Source organism: Mobula birostris, chromosome 3, assembly GCF_030028105.1.
Source record: "Mobula birostris isolate sMobBir1 chromosome 3, sMobBir1.hap1, whole genome shotgun sequence".
Taxonomy (NCBI): Eukaryota; Metazoa; Chordata; class Chondrichthyes; order Myliobatiformes; family Myliobatidae; genus Mobula; species Mobula birostris.
In genome coordinates this window covers 80,114,485-80,139,969 of record NC_092372.1, presented here as the reverse complement: position 1 = coordinate 80,139,969, position 25,485 = coordinate 80,114,485, and the positions used below count along the sequence as shown (strand labels likewise).

The following is a 25,485-nucleotide window of genomic DNA, read 5'->3' as shown; positions in this document are numbered from 1 at the left end:
ACTTAAAGAAGCGTTGATTGTCCTCTTTCCTTACATGAGTCTCTTGTGCAAAAATAATATGAGCATTCAGTCTTTGGAACACTTTGAAAATCTTTTTCCGTTTTATTGGATGGTTTAAACCATTTGTATTCCAAGAGACAAAATTAATAGTATGAGCCATAATTGAAAATTAACCCTTTGGTAAGTAAGGGGTTAACCATAATGTGAGCTCATGAAATCGGAAGAGGAATACATGATTAGAGAGGAACCGGAAATCTGGACACTGCGGTCATCTTTGTAGTTCTGAATCAGCCCAATAGAAAAAATTAGAAAAGAAAAAGACTACCCCCTCCCCCAACCCCAAGTAGAACCCCGAACCAAGCCAGAGAAGGCTGAAGAAAGCCCTAACTAATACTAACTTTAACCCCATTTCTGCAGGGGGCAACTCCAAAAATATATGTTAAATAGGTGACCTCCCGAAGACTAATATATGTAAAAAATAAACAGTATAGTAAATTAGTCTACATAGTAAAAATTACTAAAATATATGAAATAAAAAAAACAGTATCAGTACATATAATTAATTATAAGCGAGTAAATAAAAAATCGCTTCCAAAAGAAGAAAAAAGGGTTATGGGAAGAAGAAGCATAAGAGCATGGCGTCCCGAAAAAAACAAAGGAGATTATACAAAAAGAAAGACAAGTCGCCATTTTAATTATGCGAAAATCAAAAATAGGAAACATATAACTAAAAATGACCGTCGGATCAGATCATTAATAATAACGAAAAAGGAAAATGATGTTATTCACAGGAGATAAATATTCTATATAAGTTATACAGTAACCACTATAGTAATAAACAAAGAACAAAAATCTTAGACTTATAAAAAACCTTCATCGCACAGTAGTAAAAGGTTTATTTTAAAGAAAAACACCAGAGAGAAAAAAAATTGGTGCTGCAAGCACCAGACACAAATTAAGAGAGGGTGTCTGTATCAGGTGGGAAATTATCATCCAAAAAGCTTCGAGCGGCAGTTGTAGAACGGAAGACACTACGATTTCCATCGGGAAGAGAGATTCTGAGACGTGCAGGGTACAATAGTGCCGGTTTGAGATTTTTTTGATAGCATTCCGACATTAGAGGTTTAAAAGTCAGTCGTTCCTTCATCACTTCAGGACTAGTCTTGAACTATCCTGAAGGAATGCTGACGATACTTGATCATCTCTTGTCGACGAGCAGTCTGGAGAAGCTGTTCTTTAACATTAACATAATGGAAACGAAGAATAACTGGTCTGGGTTTGGAAACAGCCGCTACCGACTTTATCCACGGTATACGATGGGCGCGGTCAAGTAATGGAGGATCGTTGGGAAAAACTGAACCGAACGAATCCTTTAAAAGTTGAGCAAAGAATATTGCAGGATCTCCAACCTCAACGTCCTTGGGTAAACCAATTAAACGTAAATTTTGTCTTCTCGATCAATTCTCAAGATCAATAACTTTGGATTTAAGTTGTTGGAGCTGTTTAGTAGCCGAAGCTAGATTCTTCTCTAAGATCTCAACTTTTGTATCCGTCTTCTGAGATTTAGTATCCAGCTTAGAAATTTTTGCATCGTGTTTTTGAACATCAGAATTCAGGGATTTCAAAGAATCCATGATTGATTTTAAATCTTCATTGAGGCTTTGACGATGTTGTTCAAATTGAGCAGTTAAACTTTCAGATAATTTTATCCGATGCTGCTCAAACATTTCCTCCAAACACTTCATCATAACTTTCTAAGTTAATTCCGTTTGTTTAGAGTCACCTTTCTTCTTTCCTCCATTCCCATCAGCGTCTTTCCCATCTTTGGTTTTAGATCTCGTACTCATTTCTTTAAGCTCAAAAGTTGCAGTTGACAAAAGGAAATCAATTAATCAGTAAATCAGGGAGATAAAGTAAGTCTTCTAGTGTACTTAAAGTTGATTAGATCAGGGAGATCATAGGTTAAAAAGGATCACTGGAATGGAGCGAAGCCAGAGAGACGACCTCACTCCATGAGCGCTCCCTGCAGAATCTCCAGGCAATCTTCTTATATGAGCCCTTTTCTTCAGCTGGGGGCATGAATCCAATGTTCACTCTCATAGAACAGACAATCCCGTTTGGATGTTGAGACCATTTCCCTTCCATTAGTTCCAGGTTTAGTTTTAGCTTTACTTCACACAGTGGCCACAGGAGTGGCAATGCTGTTTCCTTTAGCCTTGGAATGAAATTGTGGCTTAGTTTTGTTTATACCTTTGCTTATTGCCAGTGATGTAGAATCCTGTATATTCCCAGACAGCGGGTATGTAGTAATCTTTACTTGCTTTTCAATAAAATCAATGTCTGTGAAAGTAATCTTAAAAGTTTCCTTTCCTGAAGTTCATAGACCACTATTTTTCATATATCCCTAAGCATATATGCATTTTCTTTATGACAGTCAACATATTGGCAGACATGTCCAGCTGACACATGTACTGCACTTCTTCCATGACATTGCACAGCCTCTAAGAAAAAGACTTATCTTGAAGAGCTTTCATGTCTTTAGATTTGATAAGTACACAAAAAAAGAGCCCTTTGCATGTAGGCATTTTACCTTACATTACCAAAACATTCCTTCAAGACTTATCTTGAAGAGCTTTCATGTCTTTAGATTTGATAAGTACACAAAAAAAGAGCCCTTTGCATGTAGGCATTTTACCTTACATTACCAAAACATTCCTGTAATAAAGCCTTAGCTTTTAGATATCCTTCCTTAGAGTCAACATGCTGACAACTTCGGACAAGTTCACTATGGTGACCTCTAGTGTACTGTTCAAGGAAATAGAGGCAGTCACTATAGCTGTTAGTTTTGCCTTCAACACTGATTTGAAAAGCCCTCAAGAATGCATGATACTGCAATGGACCTCCATCAAAGATTTGACTCTCTCTTTTAGACAAAGATGAAGTGCCTTGCTGTTGTACCAATAAGATTATATCATTTTGCTTTCTCATAATATAAATAGTACTATTTTCATCTTTAACATCTAAAACATGAGTGTTTCCATGCTCTAAGTTAATGTCTGCATGAGCACTTTGAACAGTTAAATAAGATGTGGGTTCAGAGTGTGTCATTCATGCAGTCTGAGAGTAAGCACCCTGGACTACCTCTTGGGGGTCTTATACATGCATCCCAAACATTTGAGGAACAAATTAATCAACTTTGACTTTGAGTGTTTTTGTTTTCCTCTGTGCCTCTTCAATATAGGAACTCACTCCTGCCGCAACACTTTCAGTACTTGCCACACTTAAAGCCCTTAGCACATTAACTTTGGCTACCTGTGCGGCATTTTCTTTCTGCAACAGAAGCTGCTGCTTCCTTTTCCATAGCTGTTCCTCCTGCTCTTCCAGAATGCTTGTCCTTCAATAATTGCTGATATGTGATTAATGCAGCTAAATCAGCCTCTTCTTCATCAGCCTGTGATTTAATGCATGCAGTGGAGGTATTAGATACAGAAGATGCTCTACCTGCAACAGAACTTCGAGTCCTGACATTTGACACAGTGTTGCTCAGTCTATGTCATCCTGTAGATCCTCTGCTATATGCATGGTCAAAACATGCCTTGGAATTTGAGAAACATTGTCTAAGGGAAAGTGAGAAGTGTATTTATTTGTTGCAGCAATATGACCTTCAATATAACTTGTTTGGTTCAACAATTGATTCGCATCCCGTGTAAATGCACTACCATAGCGATTAATGCTTGAAAAACCTCTATTTTGGCTTTCCTGCTTAAGCTTGGAAAGTAATGAGATTAGCTTGTGATGTTGCTTTGCAACAGCTTCATATAGATTGATTGAATCCTCAAAATGAGATTGCGCTTGTAAGGCATTTTCTTTAATTTGCATAAGATCCTTAACTGATGGTATTAAACCTTTAATTTTGTTCACATTTGTTTCATACTCCTTTTGAAGACTTTTGATTAGATTAGCCTTAGCTTTAATTTCTTTAACCCAATTGCAGGGTTACTGGCGCCAGTTCCATGCTTCAATACACTCATGTTACTTTTGTTAGTTGCCAGGCTCATTGCTTGTAACACTGGTGATATTCGATTGAATAAATAATCAACAAGCAAACTGTCCGTGCATCCACAGCAATTAAACCAGATCGAACAAGCAGCCTTCAATTCAAATGTCGGCAACCAGAATATTTCAGCACTTCAATAAAACAAAGCAACGGACCCTCAGGCAAATACCATGTGATCGAGCAATGGTCCCCAATGGACAGGCAGCGCAGACCATTCAAAACTGTGTTCAAACCACAAATGCACAGTATGAATTTTAAAAAAGGTCATTTACTTGCTGTAAGCTGCTCCAGTTTTGCCAACAGGTGCAAGGCAATTCTTCACAGTAGACTGGTGTTCATTTGGTATAACTTTTTTTGACAAAATGTAATATTTCAAAACAAATCAAAACCACTGAGGGGCTAAGCTATAAGATCGACACTGTATGACACGCTTCCAAAATAACGAAGTTCCAAAAAGATACTTATGAAACCAAAGATGAAAAAAGAACTAAAACTAGATTACTGATATAGCATTCAAATCAGTGAAGTAACAAAGTTAGCAGTGGAACTAACATATTTAGCGAAGTTTGTGTTCCAATAATGTCCCAATTAGCATAACTAAGTGGTCAAACTAAATTAACGTAACTAACTGTCAACAAAAAATATTATTGTCCCTAGCTCAACCAATTTCCATTAGGCTAAATTAAACAACTAACTATCACCCCCAACCCACGTCAGATTACCAAAGTAAATGCGCCATAAAGTACAATACAGACAGAAAATCGATACGTGGTCTACAAGGTCATAAAGAGAGTTTTTGGCACATTGGCTTTCATAAATCAGGGGATTGAGTTACTGGAGTTAGTATGTTTTGCTGAAGTTGTGTAAGACATTGGTGAGGCTGAATTTGGAGTGTTGTGTGTAGTTGTGGTCATCTGCCTGCAGGAAATGTATCAATATGCTTGAGAAAGTTTACAAGAGTTTTACTGAGACTGGAGGACCTAGATTATAGGGAAAGGTTGAATAGGTTAGAACAAGTTATTGCCTGGAACACAGGAGAATAAGGAGCTGTACAGAATTAAGAGTGAATACACACAGGCATTTTTCTTTCTGGTTTGGTGAGTCACAAGTTTGGGGTGAAAGGTGAAATATTTAAGAGTACTGTTGATGTCCATTGAAATTCTCTGCAGCAGGATGTTTTGTCCACTTTCCAAGATGAGATTGAGTGAGATTTGTGCATTGTGAATAAAGATTATTGGGATAGAATTAAAAATTGTAGTTTATGGTAGAAACTCAACCATTACTTTATGGAATGTAGCAGACTGGGAGTTTCTACAACCTATTCTTGCTCCTAACTTTTTTTTTTAACTCCCTTCTATCCCTGATTTCTCAAGCATGTCTACAGTAACCAGGAAATACAAGAGAGAATGCAGGTGCTAGAAATCCTGGAGTAATACACAAATCTAGAGGAACGTATCAGGTTTATTTCCCTCCATAGTTGCTGCCTGAGCTGCTGAGTTCCTATAGTATATTGTGTGTATCTACAGTAGCCACCTATGGTGAGATGTTTCTCACCGTAATGTTCATTTACATGCCAGATCCTTAGTCACCTGCAGCATGGTCGTAAATGATAGCAGCATTCTGGTGTTGTGACTCCTGCATCACCTTAACAAAGCTGCCTACTTAACTATGTTTCTTTTATCATGTACCCATCCATCAGTGTGGTCCTTGCCTGACATTCGCTAGGCCTATTTTTATACCTTTGTCTTGGAGCACACTAGAAAAATGCGCAAAGGAAAATATTACCTACTGATTGGGTTAGGTCAAGAAGAATGGGCGCCGGCTCTGACACTCTAGTTATGCTTAAACATGGTGTAAACCTGATGGGTGAATCACTTGATATTATGCTGTTGATTTGAAGTACTTAATGAAGATTTGTTGTTCGTTTAAAATGCTACATGGCTACATGAATTGATGAATTCTTCTAGGTGATTCCAAACTCAGCTATTCTTTCAGTCTCACTGTGTCACATTTTCTTTTCACTTGTCTTCTCTATCGCTCTTGTGCATATTACCTATGGAGGGAATTAATTCTCTGATCAGTTTCTTTATCAGCTCATACAACTTTGTCTGCTGTAAATTCCATCTTATCCCAGTTACCATCCATGTTTCAGGATTTTTTCTGCTTTCTGTTTGAAATTTCTTTTTAAAAGTCTTTTTGAACTATAAGTTTCTGAATATCCTAGTTCTGGTTGTTGGGACATCCTTCTGCAGACTTGTTCAATCATTTCCTTGCTAATTACATTTCTTGCCTGACGTTCTAATCCCTAGTAAAGTACACAAATTTGAAATGACCGAAATGTGCAATGGATCCTCTCTCCTTATGTGTTTCGCTCTTGAACTTTTACCCCGTGCCTTCTGGTCCTCCTTAGGTAAACATTTCAGAACTTTTCCTTAGTACATTTTCTTCACAATCATATATTATTCATTTATTTATAGTTCTTTGTCAAAAATCTCATTATGCTTTTCTTAATAAGTATTTGTCCTTGTGATACATTTTCTGTACTGTTGGTCTGTTTTATTATGTTTAAGGTTGAAGTTGAAATGAGCAGAAAATTCATGATATTGCTCCTTTTTCTACAACTGTATAGATTGTTTCTGTACTTTAGAGTCACGTGGTGGGTAATATCACTTCTATAACTGGAAGCAAAATTCTTACTGATTTCTGGAAATGTTCATTAAAAACTAACAGCTGAATGAATTGCTTACTTTGCTAGTGTGGTTTCGGGACAGGGGTTCAGCTGAAGAAATAGTAGCAAAATGACTTGCATTCCTAAATAAGGAAGATGACTCATTTTAGATTGTTAAGAATGCACTAAGGAAGTGAAAGTAGACAGTCAATTGATGCAATAACCTACTTAGAATGAACATGGTTTGGAATATGAACTAGCAATTGAACTTCATTTAAACCGTTACTTTTCTGCTGTCTGCACTGGTTGTAAATGAAAAATGAAGAAAATTCCCCTGTTACTCATTTTAATTGTTTTCTAAGTAAAGTTAACAATCTTTATCATAATTATAGAGCATATTTAATGCTTAGTTTTATTTTTCAAGGGAACTTGCAGTTACACAAGTAGTTCTTCAAAATCCATGATGAATCAAAGTGTTTCACTTAATTAAGGATTTCTGAAGTATAGTCACGGCTTACACTCTCATTGTAGTTCCCTGGTTCTATTCTTTTTCCTTCAATCATAGGCTAAAACATGAGCTGGTTTCTCTTCTCACTTTAGTGCTTTTTGGTACCCAGATTTTTTTTCGTCTTTCACAAGAATTCATATTCAACCAATTCAAGTGAACCTAATGAACCTAATATTCTATGCTTTTGTAAACAAGAAAGGATTGTAAGGGGGAAAAAGTTTGGCTAATCAAGGAGTAACAAGAAAATCAGTCCAAATGGTGGAGGGCATTATGCTATTTATCTTTTTCCTACTTGAGTGTTACTGGCAGGGCTGCTGTTTATTGTCTGTCCCTAACTGCTCTTGGAAAGGTGCTGATGAGGCTCCTCCTACAACCACTGCAATCCTTCTGGTGAAGCTGTTACCTCTATACTGTTTGTTGTAACGTGGATGAAATTACCGGAGACACAGAGTCACTGGTAGATACAAAGCAGCTTCTTTATTTGACACAACAAGGTATAGTAGGCATCTTATGGACGGAGACACTTTCCGCAGAAAGGTCTGCTAGCTCAGTGTGGGCTCAATATTTATATGCTAAACACAAAGGCAATCACTACTTTAAAAAGTTACAAACAATGCATAGACAATGCTTCCTTTTGAAGTTACATACAAACATCACACCTTCGGATTTCATCTTTTCCTTCTGACGCCAACCTGTCTGGGTTGGTATCCATAGCCTTTAGTTCAATCCACAATACATTTATTTGGAATTTCCTGTGCTAACATAGAAGACAATTAATATTTATAATGTATAGGTGATACTGTCTTCGAAACTGCAGCATCAGGCACCAGAAGCATCTGGTATTTACACCTTTTAGGAAGCCCATTGTGGTGGACTCAATCCACAGTCCTTTGTCAAACAGTTAAAATAGAAGTCTGGTGGCTAAAGTCATTTAAGTGTTAACAAATCATCTACCCAAAAAGAAATCCGCTCTAACACTGTTGTGTGGGCATTTTGGGATATAGACCCTGTAGTAGAGAAAGAAAGGTAATTATATTTCCAATCAGGGTAGTATGTGCTGTCATTGCAGTTGCTCTTGTCCTTGGTGCTAGAAATGTTAGAGATGCCAAGGTGAGCAACTGCGATCCATTTTGTAGATGGCACATGTTATAGCTACTCTGCACTAGTTGAGAAGGAAATTAATTTTAGGGTGGTAGATGTCTACCAAAAAACTCAATTGTTTACTCATGCATGGTGCTGAATGTTGTGGGAGCTACACGCAACCAGGCAAATGGAGAATATTCCACTATCTGTACTGTTAACAGTATCAGTAAAGATTTGAAGCATCAGAAAGCAAGTCATTTTGTGCAGGCTGTCTAAGCTCTGAACCTGTCTTTCTGTTCAGTTGAGTTTCTGGTTAATAAAGACCACAGACCCCCCAAGATAGTGATGAGTATAACCTTGAAATGGTAATACCATGAATGTCAGGGGCATTGGTTGTACTCCACTACATTGGGGGTTCTCAGGACCACTGTTTTTCTTTGTGCAATGACTTTGGTGTATGGTGCATGATTTCTAAATTTGTCTGTGACAGAAAACTCGGGTAGTGAACTAGGAATAAGACTAATTGATGGTAATTGATTTCAAGGATATTTAAATACACCATTGGAATGGGTAGATCAGTGGCAGACAAAATTGAATATTAAATGCTGCATTTAATTTTGGTTAGAAGGAATCAAGCAATATAGAAGACACAAGATTTTACAGGTGTTGGAAATCCCGGGAAATCTTGAGTACACACAAAACGCTGGAGGAACTCAGCAGGTCGGACAGCATCAATGACAATACCTTTTGGATCCTGATGAGTCTTGACCCAAAACATCCACTCTTTACTTCCCTCCATAGAGTCTGCCTGAACTGTTGAGTTCCTCCAACAAGAAGCAGTGCAAAACTGCTCGGCACAATTTTCAAAGTAGTACAAAAAAAAATCCAGTAGAATAGGTACATTATTTAGCAGAGTTGGTGATGAAAGTGATTCATTTAAAATAACATGGCATCTTGGACTTGATATAGCCATACAAGAGCAAGGAAGTCCTGATGCAACTTCATAAAACATTACTAAAGACAGGCAGTGGCACCTCTGCCACAATTATCCTCAACACTGGTACTCAATGAAACTGTGTCCACTGCTCCCCACTCCACTTCCTGTACAGTCATGACTGCCAATGCCAGATTCTGGTCTAACCCCATTTATAGGTTTGTGGATGGTACAACTACAATGGACTGTATCTCAAATAGCAATGAATTGGTGTACAGGAAGATGTAAGAGCCTAGTAGCATGGTATTATGATAAGATTTCCCTCAACGTTACCAAAACATATGAGCTGCTCATTGACTTCAGAAAGTGGGTGGTGGTGCACATGCTCTTGTTCACATTAGTGGTGCTGAGGTTGAGAGAGTTCAAGTTTGCAGGAGTGAATATAGTCAATATTTGGTCCTCATCCAACCTTGTAGATGCCACAGCCAAGAAATTTCACCAGCTCCTCTGCTTCCTCAGGAGGCTAAAGAAAGTTTGAATATGTCCTTTTACCTTCAATTTTTAATCAATACACCATAGAAAATATGCTATGTGGATACATCATAGCTTAGTATGGCAACTGCTCTTCCCAAGACTACAAAGCACTACAGAGAGTTGTGAACACAGCTCAGTACATCATAGAAAGCAGCCTCCCCTCCGTCTACACTTGTTGCTGCCTCAGTAAAGCAGAGAACATAATCAAAAACTCCAGCCACCTTGGACATCTTTCTTGCAGACACAGATGCTGGAAGTTTGGGGAAACCTTGGGCCATACACAATTCTAAAGGAGCTCAGCAGGTCAGGCAGCATCTATGGAGGGGTATAAACAGTATACGCTTTGGGCTAAGACTCTTTCAGGTCCTGATGAAGGATCTTGACCCAAAACATTGACACTTTATTTTCCCCCAAAGATGCTCCCTGACCTGCTGAGTTCCTCCAGCAGGAAGCAATATAAGCTGGTAGGCAAGTTTCTCCAAGAGAATTGAGGATCTTCCCCTTCCTAAAGCATGTAATACCAGGCTTAAGATAGATAGATAGATGTACTTTATTAATCCCGAGAGAAATTTGGTTTCGTTACAGCCGCACCAACCAAGAATAGAGCGTAAATATAGCAATACAAAAAAAACCCCAACAATCAAACAACAAAATGCAAAACTGTGCCATATGGAAAATAAGTCCAGGCCCAGTCTATTGGCTCAGGGTGTCTGACCCTCCACGGGAGGAGCTGCACGTTCGATGGCCACAGGCAGGAACGACCTCCCGTGCTGCTAAGTGTTGTATCACAGTGGAATGTGGCCGAAGTCCAACAGTAAAAAGTTCAATATCCAGTCTGCAAACACGTTCCTTGCTCGTGATATACCCCGGATTGCACCATCCGTTGTTGGCCAGATCAGTAAGCACCCCACTCCTTCATGCTTACCGCTCTCGATGCTCTTCTGGTCAGGCGGAACGGTATTACCCACCAAAGTCCTCTTCTCCATAAGTCTGTGTTGTCTCGACCCGGTCCTCTTTCCTCGGCTTTGTGATCCCTCTCTGCATCCTCTCTGTTTTCCTCCGGATTTCAGCAGGGGTGTCTGCCACTCTGTTCGCTAAGCCGGCCAGAATTTGCTGGTCCGTGGAATACACAATGCGACCTTGCTTCTGTCCCACGTGTCGGGATGTAACCATTTCCAGCGCTAAAGAAAACCCAAATAAAACTCTCTCTACCAGCATATTAGAGAGGGTGCAGCTTCGACGTGTTACCTTTCCATCTCACTGTTTGAAGACTATTGAATAATTCTCTGGTGTGTTAAGTTGGATTCTTGACTTCAGCCTATCTTGTTTATGACCTTGTACCTTAGTGTCTGCTGGCACTGCACTTTTTCTAACTACAGGTATAAAACTTTATTCTGCATTCAGTTATTTGTCCTTGTACGACTTCACTACATTGTCATAAATTATTCTAAATGAATAGTATACAAGACAAGTGTTTCACTGTCCTTGATACATGCAACAATAATGAACAAATTTATTGCAATCAGAAGGGATCTGGGTTAAGTATCCAAAAGAGAGAATTTGTTTCATGTGTAGGAAAGGGTGGATTATGGTTCCAGCTCTTGCTTTTAAAGCCAGCACAGATTTGACAGGCTGAATAGCCTCCTTTCATGCTTCAACCATTGACTTTTATCATTTCTTGCATGGTATCATTAAATTTTCCATAAACAAATCAATCATCAAAATTATATTGACACTACCTGCTCCAGCTTCATGCTATTGCCTCACTCTGCCTGTACCTCCTCTCCTATTGAAACCCATATTCATGTTACCTGTAGGTCTAATGCACTTCCTGACAACATTGCTCTTTCTACCTACTGTAAATGTGGAACATCACAAAATATCCATGACCTAACTCTTGCAGATTCTATTCACTGCATGTGGTTTTTGATGGACATTAGCTCCATTGTTTTTCAGTTCTGTAACCCTACGAGGTGTTGTGCATCTCCATTACTATTCTATTAACATTAACCATGTTAATTCTTACACTAGAGGTGGCCATGCCTTCAGTTCACGACAATCCAGATTCTTGAATTTTATCTTATTTCTTTTTGAGAAGGCCAATGCTCGAATATCTCTCCTATTAATTTCTTAATAGTTCAGTCGGGTGATTCCTCTCAAATAGCTACATCAATTATCTATCCTAACTTGTATTCACATTTATTGTTTAATCAAATTTTTATAAAAGAACATATTTGAGGTGGAAACTGCAGGGAAGCATGCCCATTCTGTCTTCCTTTTTGAATTCTTGACTGATAACTAAAGCTTTATCCGAAGCGTTGATAGTTCTCCAAATTAAATCAATGTGTAAGTTGATCGTCATGTTTTCATTTTTGCTTTATTTAAATAGCTTCATACAGATTTGGTTTTCTGATAATTTTAGGTATTGTAACTTTAATACAAGTGTCATGTCTACTCCAACCCCGTATGTTTCATTTTCATCAATGGTACACAAGTTTTGGTCGAGCCCTTGCAGTACGGTTCAAAGTCACTTAAGTTTATTCATATTGCAATTTTTTTCTGGAAATTGAGTGAAGATTCAAAATAAAGCTTTTGCTTTTATTTTTTTTTAGGAAATGATTTTGTTTTTAGTGCTATCATTGCATAATTTTGCAAGCTTTCTACGTGCTAATATCAATAGATATTCTCTATAACAAGCTTTCATTGTTTGAGTAACTTCAAAATTATGACTATAATGCAGAGGCAACGTTGGTTGCAATTATTTAACAATTTAAAATCAGATTAGCCATCCCCTTCATCCCTGTACTTACACAGGCCTGAATACAAAAGTGAGTAGAGAGCAATCAAGAATTCTTGTACACATTCAGCAGGCATGCAAATAGAGCCATCCCAAAGAAGCTCCAAAGATTTCACTGTAAATATAAAGCTTTTATTATTAATTTAGCTTGATGAAACTTGTTAAGTTAGGGAAAGTAAATTAACATAACATTAAAATGTGTTTTAGAATATTATTCTTCTTCTCAAGCCCCTCACCCTTACTGGGTCATAGACCACCAACAGTAACTCAGAGTCCTCTGTCCTGGGCCGGTCTTTCAAGTTGGCCCCAGGTGTAACCCATTTTATTAGTGTATCTTTCCTTTCCCAGGGTTTCTGTTGGTATTTCTGTAGCACTGAGTTTTTATGGGATGGGGTTGCCCAACCCTCCTCCTTTCGCAACCTGGCTTGGGAACAGCCATGGTGGAGTTATTTTAAGATACGCTTTCTCATATTTGCATTCTGTTTGATTTCTCATTAGAATGAATGTGCAAGATAGCATGTTATGCTTTTTTAAGTAGTGTTAAAATGAGAATACAGTCTTTGTTGGTTTACTTCTGAATCATTAAAAAATGTCACCATTGGGATTTCCTGATTTAGGTTACAAGAATTCTCAATGGAACGTATATAGCTTGACAATTGCGTATCAAAGATAAAAGCATGAATAATGATGAGGTTATTGCAAGAAATGTACTTAATAGTTGTATTTGGAAAATTATTAAAAAAAATACGTGTCCAGATTCTGAATACTCATTTGTCAAATTGGTTTGGTAAAGCAGTGTTCATTGCTTAAAAATATTATACAAGACTTGCAATAAATCATATTAAAATGTTTAATACCGTTGACAATTCAGCTAGTAAAATAATAGCACTTTGAAATAAAACCAGAAAAAGCTAAGAAACTTCACAGGTCAAACATTATCTGTGGATAGAGAAACAATTTTTGTCTCAAGTCTATAACCTTAATCATCTGCAACGAAGATGCAGAATTAAAACTAGTGTACATGTTCTTGCCAAAATGGTATCGCAATTTGTATGTATTTGCATTCAAGAGCTGATAGCTATTTGGAAAAGAAGTGTATGAAACACATAAATGTAACTTTCGAAATTTGGCAAAAATAGTCAAGACCGGAAGAAATGGCGATGGTGTGGTTGTACTGTAATCTGGATGGAACTTGTGTTCAATATTTTATTTTGAATTGGCTGGTACAAATACTACTTTGGATTCTTAAATTTAGAGGTTTTGGATTTGAGATTTAGAGATATAGCATGGTGACAGGACCTTTTAGCTCAATGAGCCTGTTTCAATCAATTACAACCATGTGATTAATTAACCGAACCCTATCCCCTCAGGTGGGAGCACCCAGAGGAAACTCTCAGTCATGGGGAGAATGTACAGTCTCCTTACAATTAGTGGTAGAATTGAACCCAGGTAGCTGGCGCTATAATAACATTTCGCTAACTGCTACACTACCATGACATCTACATTGTCAGTGCAATCATTCAGTTGTGGAATGTGGAACGGCTGACCTTTGTAGCATTTAGTGCACATGCCTTGATGTTCATCAAACCCAAGATTAAGATTTTATACATTGTTGAAAATTCTTAAGAGTGCATTATTTTGCAGATTTTTCTGTCCTCCTCCATGTGTATATCTAATGGGAAGTGGATGGAAAAAAAAGAAAGATCAAATGGAACGAGATGGATGCAATGAGCAGGAATCACAGCCATGTGCATTTATTGGAATTGGAAATAGTGACCAAGAAATGCAGCAACTTAATTTGGAAGGAAAGGTAAGAATTTATGCTGTTTGATCACAAAACGGCAAAAATAATTACATTTCAGGTGTTGATGGACTTGTGTAGTTTTGCTTGTTTGAAATCCTTATCTAATTTTTAAAAAAGTAGTTAGAATTGTACTTCAAGTAAGACTTGAAGTTCAAAATTGTGCATTAAAAGATTCTTGGGTAAAATTTGAGGCAAGACATTCAGCACAAGATGAGATGGAATGAGGGTTTTTGACTTCCAGCCTGTAATTTTAATTTCATTAAAAAAACCAAACACAGAATGGTTTAAATGCAAGTTAGAAACTTTCTTAAACTGCTACAATTATTTGGGTGAATTAAGTTACTTTGAGATCTTTAAGGGTCTGTTGAACAACACAAAGACAAGAGAATGAGAATTTGGCAAGGATTTAATGATCACATAGGGTCCAACATTTTATGTAGCTTTCCAGAATTTTTTACATTAATTGCTTAATTCCACGGGGCGGGGGGAGAAAGGAACATAACATCCAGTCTTTGCTTCCATTTTTGAAAGTAGCTTGTGTGTTTTGCATCTCAATTTTAAGGCTGATTACAACATTTTTTTGCTATATTGCCAGTGTAACTTAAGTTATGTTTATAGAGCTGTTTAGTCCAAATTCACTTTCTAGCTCTTGCTCCACAGCTTTAAGCTATGGCACATAAAATGCACATCCAAACATTCTTCAAGTGCAATGCATATTTCTGGCTCTAGCACCTCCACTGCATGTGATTTCTTGACTGTTTGCCATGCTTTGGGTGAAAGATTTTCCTACATCTTTTAAGAGGAAACTACAACAAAGCATTTGATCCATTCTTTACTATAATTAGACAACATTGCAAAGAAATGAGCAAATAGATGGCCGATGAGTTTAATCCATACAGTTGTGAAGTGATATATTTTGGTTAAAAAGTAAGTACAGGTGTCCTCCGCTTTTCGAACATTCGCTTTATGAAACCTCACTGTTACAAAAGACCTGAATTAGTTACCTGTTTTCACTAACACAAGGTGTTTTCACTGTTACGAAAAGAGGCAGCGCGGAAAAAAAAAGCAGCGCACGAAAAAAAAAGCAGCGCGCGTCCTGAGCAGCCGCTGTCCCCCGGATTCGGAACTGCATTCTAACCGGCATTGCTTAAACACATGCCTGTGATCAGCCGTTTGCAAGATGAGTTCGAAGGTATCGGAAAAGCCTGAAAGAGCTCGTAAGGGTGTTACACTTAGCGTAAAACTAGACATAATTAAGCGTTTCAATCATGGTGAGCGAAGTAAGGACAAGGTGAGTTTGGCTTGTGGAAGTTGACGAAGATGATGTTGAAGAGGTTTTGGCATCGTATGACCAAGAACTGATAAATGAAGAGCTGAGGCAATTGGAAGAGGAAAGGATAACAATCGAAACGGAATGTAGTAGCGAAAGTGAAGTTGTCCAGGAACTGAATGTGAAGCAACTGCATGAGGTTTTCGCTGCAATGATAAAGTACGACTTTAATTTTGAAAGGGTACGTCGGTTTAGGGCATATTTGCAAAATGGTTTGAGTCTTTACAAAGAACTGTATGATAGAAAAATGTGCGAGGCTCAGCAGTCAAGCATACTGTCGTTTTTCAAGCCTTCCACATCAGGCACAGCAGACGATGAACCTCGACCTTCGACATTGAGGCAGGCAGTCATAGGAGAAGACAACCTGCCTGCCCTAATGGAAACAGACGGCAATGAGATGACACCCCTGTGTCCCACCACCCCAACCTCCGGACGGCAGACAGATTCTGATTCCCGGAGAATGCAGCGGTAGCCGGGAGGCACACAGCACATCTTTAAGCAAAAAGCTGAAATAAACATGCTAATTAATTAGGTGCTGCCCGGCATGTAATTGTCGGCCCAGATCAGAGGCGATGCAATCGGCAATCTCCTCTGATCTGGGCTGACAGTTACGTGCCGGATGGCACCTAATTAATTAGCATGTTTATTTCTGCTTTTTTCTTAAAGATGTGCTGTGTGCCTCCCGGCTACTGCTGTACCCCTGCATGCTTCGCGGATCGGTATTGGTCAGCGGCCTGGAGGGTGGGGGCCACTGCACCATCCCAACCTCCGATGACTCAGCCTAGCACACCATCATCAGTGTGCTCTGCGCTGTTTTCTCAATTCCAGTAAGTGTACATACATTATTTCTACTTTATATCGGCTGTGTATTTTTACGTGTTATTTGGTATGATTTGGCAGCTTCATAGCTTAGAGGTTACTGGAGAGAGTGTTTTTGTCAACAGTGCTTGTGTGAGATTTTCTGCTGAGAGCGCTTGCGCTGTGTTTTTGCCGAGGGCGCTTGCATGAGATTTTCGCTATGGAGAACAGTGTAGGCAATGATTGTGGAAAAGTATTTCTACTTTATATAAGCTGTGTATTTATCATATCATTCCTGCTTTTACTATATGTTACTGCTATTTTAGGTTTTATGTGTTATTTGGCAGGATTTGGTAGGTTATTTTTGGGTCTGCGAACGCTCACAAATTTTTCCCATATAAATGATAATTGCTTCTTCGCTTTATGACATTTTGGCTTACGAACCATTTCATAGGAATGCTGTACCTTCGGATGGCGGAGTAAACCTGTACCGGTGAACTAGATACAAGTGATAACTGGGGGTGTGTATATTACTTGTTGAAACTTTTAGGGTGGGTTGTGAAAGTGATAGTTATAAGGTATAAAAATAGACCCTTTGGCCCTCTGCACCTATACTGACCATTATGTCGATCTGTATTAATCCCACTTGCCTTCCATATCCTTTTGTGCCTTACTCATTCAAGTATCTTTTAAAAAGCTTCTTAAATATTTTCACAGTTCCTGCCTATTCCAGATACTGATTGCTTTGTCGAAGATTTTTCCTCTTGTGTCCCCTTTAAACCTTCTCATTTCCCTTTCACCTTAAAGCTGTGTCCTCCAGTTTTAGCCACCCCACCTATGGAGAAAACATTCTGGTTACCTATTCCATCAAATTGCCCATAACCTTATATATCTCTATCATGTCACTTCTTGGCATCCTTTGTTCCAGGGAGAGAAAATATGATTTATCCACTCTCTCCTTGTATCCGAAGCCTTTCGATACAGACAGCATCCTTTTGAATCTGTTCTGCACTCTGTGTAGCTTAATCGCACCCTTTCCATAGTGAGGTGACCAGAAATACACAAAATAGTTCAAGTATGGACTAACCAGTATTTTTATGCAACCTTTAAGTAGTGCCATTACTCTTATTCTCAATACCTTGGCCAGTCAAGAGAGCATAACATATGCCATCCTCGCCAACCTGTCTGTGTTGCCACTTTTTGGGAGCTATATACTTGTACTCCAAAGTCAACAACACCCCCCCCACCCCCGGGCTTCCTTCCATTTACTATGTATGATCTACCCTGATTTAATTTCCCAAAATGCATCAATTTACTTGATAAGCTATTTATGGATCTCAATCTACACCATATATCAGACATTGTTGCCTTGGATGCAGGAGTTTTATGCTTCTGAATGTTTCTGATGTTCAGAGAAATTGTAATTTGTGGGATTACCTTGTACCATACACCTGTAGAGGGGCTCAAGAGACTAATTGATGAACAACCTGATAATATCAAAAAGTGGTTTCCAGTGACCACCCATTTTAATTACACGACATAGATTGGGAGACTGCTTTGCAGAGCATCTACGCTCTGATCGCCAGATCAAGTGGGATCTCCCAGTGGCCACCCATTTTAATTCCACATCCCATTCCCATTCTGATATATCCATCCATGACCTCCTCCGCTGTTGTGATGAGGCCATGCTTTCAATTCCATTTGGGTAGCCTCTAACCTGATGGCATGAACATCGGTTTCTCAAACTTCCAGTAATGCCCCTCAACCACACCCCCTTCACCATTTCCCATCCCCTTTTGCCACTCTTACTATATCTCCTTGCCCGCCCATCGCCTACCTATGGAGCTCTTCTCTCCTTTTTCTTTATTCCATGGCTTTCTGTCTCACCAATCAACTTCCCAGCTCTTTACTTCATCCCTTCCCCTTCAGGTTTTACCTATCACCTGGTGTTTCTCTCACCCCTACCCCCACCTTTTAAATCTACTCTTCAGCTTTCTTCTCCAGTCCTGCCGAAGGGTTTTGGCCCGATACATGGAATTTTCTTTTTTCGCATGGATGCTGCCTGGCCTGCTGAGTTCCTTCAGTGTGTTGCTGGATTTTCAGACCTGCAGATTTCCTCTTGTTTGTGATTTGAATACCACTATTTGTATCAGCAAGCTTAGTGATGTATACATTTATGGAAATAGATCAACTTGTTACCATACCAAGTCCATTCTGAACACAGACTTGCGGCCCCGTCCAGAAAAGATGGGCAGCGGAATCCCCTGTTTTTTAGTGTGATCTGTATATCTTAGTACTGAATTGTAAAAAATCTGTTTGCCCAGAAAGTGCTTCAAATCATTAGGAATGAAAGTTAAAATGCTGACTGCTTTATGTTTCATTATCTTTGAAAATGTATCATACTTAGCAAAAATCTACAAAAAGGCTTTTAAAAATACTTGTAAAAAATACTTTCAGTTTGCAAATTAATTAGTGAGACTTGCATGGTGCCTTGGTTTTTGAGGGATGTTAAGGCCGTGGTTAAGAAGAAGTAGGTGCATAGCAGCTGTAGACAGAGATGAATTAATGAGGTGCTTGAGAATAAGGAATACAACTGAACACTAACTAGGAGGGCTAAACGAAGGTAGGAAGTTGCTCTGACAGACAGAAGGAGAATCCCAATTGCTTCCACAGATATAATAAGAGCAAAAGGATTGCAAAGGACAAAATTGGCCCACTTGAAGATCACTGATCGTCTATGAGTGAAGCTGAAAGAGATTGGGGGGGTGGGGGGAGGTCTTAAATAGAACAGAACTGAGGCAAAACAGCATTGTTGTAGTGGACAGTGTTGGAGTGGATATTTGAGACTTCAGTGAGGAGAGGCTTGAGTGAGAGAAGGCGAAAAAGCTGTAGATGGGTATTATCTCCCAGTTTAATTTTGTTTTGTTTTCTTCCTTTATATTTGCATAGTTAGAACAGTAGGGATGCTGGGCAGGATAGTTGAATGGTCTTCTTGCGGGCTGTGGAAAAACAGGGAGATCTCCTGCTACCCTGATGACTACACCTGTGAGAAGTGCATCTGGCTGCAACTTCTAACACTCCCTGTTAGGAGTTGGAACTGGAAATGGATGAACTCTGGATTATTTGGGAGGATGAAGGTGTGATAGAACGTATAGAGAGGTAGTTACACCCAAAGTGCAGGACACAGGTAACTGGGTGACAGTCCGGAAGGGAAAGGGTCTAAACAGCCAGTACAGAGGACCCCTGTAGCGGCCCCCCTCAATGACAGGTATACACTTTGTATACTGTTGTGGGGATGGGGAATGACCTAGCAGAGGAAAGTCACAGTGCTTAGGTCTCCGGCTCTGTGACTCAGAAGGGAAGGCGGAGAAGAGGCAAGCTGTAGTGATAGGGATTTATTAGGGAAATAAGAATGAGTTTCTGTGGATGAGAACGGGATTCTGGGATGGTACATTGCCTCCCGGGTGCCAGGGTCCAGGATGTCTCTGATCGAGTCTTCAGCATTCTGAAATGGGAGGGTGAACAGCTAGAGTCGTGGTCTGTGTCGGCACAAATGACATAGTTAAAAAGGGTGTTGAGGTTCTGCAAAGTGAGTTCAGGAAATTGCATGCCAAATTAAACGGCAGGACCTCCAGAGTTTTGATCTCGGGGTTGCTACCCATGACATATGCTAGTGAGGCCAGAAATGAGAAGATCATACAGTTTAAAACATGGCTGAGGATTTGGTGTAGGAGGGAAAGCATCAGAATTTTTGGATCATCGGGCTTGTCTCCACGGAAAGTGGGACCTGTAAAGAAGAGGCAGTTTGCACCTGAACTGGGGAAGGATTAATATCCGAGCGGGAAGTTTTGCTTGTGTTGCATGGGGCTGGAGAGAGAGGGTGGTGTTTAAACGGGAGTTGCAGGGGAATGGGAACCAGAGTACCAGAACAGATAGTGGAGTGATTGTAGAGAGAGAGAGAGAGGTTGTTAAGATGTCAGACAAAGTCAAGATTGAAAGGGTTGAGCATGTTGTGACTAGTGTCTTGAGCTGCATATTGTATATTTCAATGCAAGAAGTATTGTAGGAAATGCAGATGAGCTTAGAATGTGGATCAACACATGGAATTATATTGTAGCCATTAGTAAGATTTGGTTGCAGGAGGGGCAGGACTGGCAGCTCTATATTCTGGGATTGTGTTGTTTTAGATGTGACAGAGCAGGAAGGATTAAAGGGGAAGGGGTTGTGTTACTAGTCACGGAAAATGTCATGGTACTGTTCAGGCAGGACAGATTGGAAAACTGATCTAGAGAAGCTTTATGGGTGGACCACGTGAATGGGGCTATGTTACAGACCATCCAACAGTCCTAGGGATTTAGAAGAACAAATTTGTCAAGAGATCGCAGACTGCTGCAAGAAACAAGGTTGTTAAAGTAGGTTATTTAATTTTCCACATATTGACTGGGACTCCCATACTGTAAAAGGACTAGATGGGACTGAGTTTGTCAAATGTGTTCAGGAATGTTTCCTTAATCAGTATATAGAAGCCCCAATAAGAGAGTGCACGATACTTGATCTGCTATTAGGGAATGAAACAGGGCTGGTGACAGAAGTTTGTGTAGCAGAACACTTTACATCTAGTGATCATAATGCCATTAGTTTCAAAGTAAATATGGAAAAAGATAGGTCTGGTCCCCGTGTTGAGATTCTAAATTGGAGAAAGGGCAATTTTGATGTTATCAGAAAGGATCTGGCAAGTGTGGATTGGACAGGCTGCTTTCTGGCAATGGTGTACTTGGAAAATGGGAGCTCTTCAAGAATGAAATTCTGAGAGTATGAAGCATATACTTGCCTGTCAGAATAAAAAATTAAAGATAAAACTTTAGGGAACCTTGGTTTTCCAGAGATACTGAGGCCCTGGTTAGGAAAAAAAAGGTGCCTAGACGGCATAGGCAGGTAGGAACAAATTAAGTACTTAAGTGGAAAAAAAAATACATGAGAACACTTAAGAAATAAATCAAAAAGATGACATGAGGTTGCCCCTAGCAGACAAGGTGAAGGAACATCCTAAGGGATTCTACAGGTATGTTAAGAGCAAAAGGATTGCAAGGGACAAAATTCTTCCTCTGGAAGATCAGAATGGTAATCTATGCGTGAAGCCAAAAGAGATGGGAGAGACCTTAAATGGATTTTTTACCTCTGCATTTACTCAGGAGATGAACACAGAGTTTGTAGAAGTGAGGCAAAGCAGCAACGAGGTCATGAACTCCATACAGATTAGAGGAGAAGCTGTTTGCTGTCTTGGGGCAAATGAGAATGAATAAATTCCCAGGGCTTGATGAGGTGTTCCCTTGAACCCAGTAATTACAAGGGCCCTAACTGAGATACTTCAATCATCCTAAGCGACAGGTGAAGGATTGGAGGATGGCTAATGTGTTCTATTGTTTATGAAAGTCTCTTTTTAAAAAAAAAACAAAAAAATTGTAGACCAGTGAGACTGACATCAGTAGTGGGAAAGCTATTGGAAGGTATTCTGTGGAACTGGATACGAGTATTTGAATGGACATGAACCGATGAGGACAGCACAACTTTGTGTGTGTGGTAGGTTGTACTTTATTAGGTATACCTGTCCACCTCGTTAATGCAAATATCTGATCAGGCAATCATAGAGCAACCATTCAATGCATAAAAGCATGCAAACATGATCAAGAAGTGCAGTTGTTCAGACCAAGCATCAGAATGTGGCGGAAATGTGATCTAAGTGACTTTGTGGAATGATTGTTGGTGCCAGCCAGGGTGCCTTGAGTATCTTAAACTGTTGATTTCCTGGGGTTTCATGCAAAGTTTACAGAAAATGGTGCAAAAGTCAAAAAAAATCCAGTGAGCCGCAGTTCTCTTGGGTGAAAATGCCTCGTTAGTGAGAGTGGTCAGAGGAGAATAGTCGGACTGGTTCAAACTGACTGGAACACTAATAACCGCATGTTACAACAGAAAAGCATCTTTGAAAACAACACATCGAACCTTGAAGTAGATCAGTTACGGCAGCAGAAGACCACTAACATATACTCAGTGGTCACTTTATTAGGTACAGGGGGTACTTAATAAAGTGGCCACTGAGTCTTTAAGCATTTGGATAGGTAGGGCTTGATTAGGGGTAGTCAACATGATTTTGTGCATGGTTTAATGTATCTAACCAATCGTACAGAGATTTTCAAAAAGGTTATCAAGAAAGTTGATGGAGTAAAGGCAATGGATGTTGTCTACATGAATTTTTGCATGGCCTTTGACAAAATCTCACATGGGTGGCTGATCAAGTAGGTTCAGTCACTTGGCATTCAGGATGAGGTAGTAAATTGGATTTGATATTGGCAATATGGGGGAAGCCGGAGAGTGGTAGTAGATGGTAGCCTCACTGACTGGAAGCCTGTGACTAGTGGTATGTTGCAGGGATTGGTGCTCGGTCTGTTGTTGTTTGTCCTCTATGACAATGATCTGGATGATAATATGGTTAACTGGATCAGCAAATTTGCGGAAGACACCAAGAAAAAGGGCAGATGGAATTTAATGCAAACAAACAAGATGTACTTTGGGAGTACAAACCAGGGTAGGACTTGCTCAGGGAATGGTAGGGCACTGAGGATTGTAGTAGAACAGAGAGATCTGGAAGCATGGATCCATAACTCCTTGAAAGTGGTGTCATGGGTCAATTAGATCATAAAGGCATATTGGCCTTCATAAATCAGTATTGAATGCAGGAGTTGGGATGTTGTGCTGAAGTTGTTTAAGATGTTGGTGAGACTAAATGCGCAGTATTGTGTGCAGTCTAGTCATGAAAGATGAAAATTGAAGGTGTTCTTAATATTTAAATGAAAAAGCCTTAATATTTGTCACTCTTTCAGCTTTTATGCCATTCTATAATTTAGGTACAAAAAACCAAATCTATAATTTGAGAATTTGACGAGTGGCAATGTTACTGCTGTAATTTTCAGCAGAAGTCAGTTACTTATTCTGTATGTTTTACTTGCAATTGCTGAAATCTGTTAAGTAAATCATAATATGACATAAGATAAGCAAACTTTGCAAAGTCTATGGGGAAAGAAGCAGAATTGTTTCTTTACAAGTGAAGACTGGAGAAATTGGTGAGCAATTTTGTTTGAGTTCGTCCATATTATTGAATTGACATTATTACTTACATCCTTCATATAAAGAGTAAAAATCTTTGTTACATCTCCATCTAATTGTGCAATTTATAGTAACTTATAGTATGTACAACAGGACTATCAATATAACACAGAAATACAGTTGTATCAGCATGAATTAATCAGTCTGGCCTGGTGGAAGGAGCTGTCCCGGAGCCTGTTGGTCCTGGCTTTTATGCTGCGGTACCGTTTCCTGGATGGTAGCAGCCGGAACAGTTTGTGGTTGGGGTGACTCAAGTCAAGTCAAGTCGCCTTTTATTGTCATTTCGACCATAAACCGCTGGTACAGTACTCAGTAAAAACGAAACAACGTTCCTCCAGGACCATGGTGCTACATGAAACAACACAAAACTACACTAGACTAAGTGAGACAACACAAAAACTACACTAGACTACAGACCTACACATCATCATCATCATCATCATCATCATCAGGTGCCGTGCCCAGTTTGAGCTTTGACTGCCGTGGCCCACACACTGCTGTTTTGGGTCAAGTGGATTAATTCATTGGTATTTATTTCCAGTTCTTTGGCTGCTGTCTCCATCATCATTTGTCTTTTCTTCCTCTTGCTTTCTTCCCTTCAGTTGTTCCCATAATTACGTGCATTCTAACTCCTCTTTCCTAATCACGTGTCCAATGAAGTTGTGTTGACTTTTCATGATCTTGTACATTATTTCTCTTTTTGTGTTTACTCTGTTCATGACATCCTCATTAGATATTTGTTTCGTCCATGATATTCTTTGCGTCCTCCTTAAAAACCACATCTCTGCTGCTGCAATTCGTTTCCTCGTTACTAGATATTGTCCAACATTCTGAGCCATATGACATAACTGGATAAACGTAACATTTTAGTACTCTGAGGCGGGTTGTCATGTTTAGTTTAGTATTAGTCAGTATACTCTTCATTCTCGTAAAGGTGTCTTTCGCCATCCCTATTCTTCTAGTCACAGGACTACATAAAGTGCACAAAACAGTGCAGGGCAATACAATAAATAATAAAACAATAGGCACAGTAGAGGACAAATCGCAATATAATAATAAATGATGTAGATGTCAGTCTAGTCTCTGGGTATTAAGGAGTCTGATGGCTTTTGGGGGAAGAAACTGTTGCACAGTCTGGTTGTGAGAGCCCGAATGCTTCAGTACCTTTTGCCAGATGGCAGGAGGGAGAAGAGTTTGTATGAGGGGTGCGTGGGGTCCTTCACAATGCTGTTGGCTTTACGGGTGCAGTGTGTAATGTAAGCGTCTGTAATGGCAGGAAGAGAGACCCCGATGATCATCTCAGCTGACCTCACTATCCGCTGCAGGCTCTTGCGATCTGAGACGGTACAATTCCCGAACCAGGCAGTGATGCAGCTGCTCAGGATGCTCTCCATACATTCACTGTAGAATGTGGTGAAGATGGGGGGTGGGAGATAGACTTTTCTCAGCTTCGCAGAAAGTAGAGATGCTGCTGTGCTTTCTTGGCTATGGAGCTGGTGTGGAGGGACCAGGTGATATTCTCCATCAGGTGAACACCAAAAAATTTGGTGCTCTTAATGACCTCAAACAGAGGAGCTGTCAATATTCAGCGGAGAGTGGTCACTCCGTGCTCTCCTGAAGTCAACAACCATCTCTTTTGTTCACATTCAGAGACAGGTTGTTGGCTCTGCACCAGTCTGTTAGCCGCTGCACCTCCTCTCTGTATGCTGACTTATCGTTCTTGCTGATGAGATCCACCGTGTCATCGGCAAACTTGATGATGTGATTCGAGCTGTGTATTGCTGCACTGGCGTGGGTCAGCAGAGTGAACA

At 39.6% G+C, this 25,485-nt stretch overlaps 1 protein-coding gene across 4 annotated transcripts in view; it reads left to right on the top strand.

Annotated features, from left to right (window-relative positions):
* The window catches only part of rbpjb (recombination signal binding protein for immunoglobulin kappa J region b), a 138,580-nt gene that overhangs the window by 69,137 nt on the left and 43,958 nt on the right, over positions 1–25,485 (top strand). For all 4 annotated transcript variants that reach the window (XM_072252925.1, XM_072252927.1, XM_072252928.1 and 1 more), the window contains one exon: positions 14,226–14,391. In XM_072252925.1, coding sequence (XP_072109026.1) covers positions 14,226–14,391 — 166 coding nt within the window. The remainder of the gene's footprint in view (positions 1–14,225; positions 14,392–25,485) is intronic.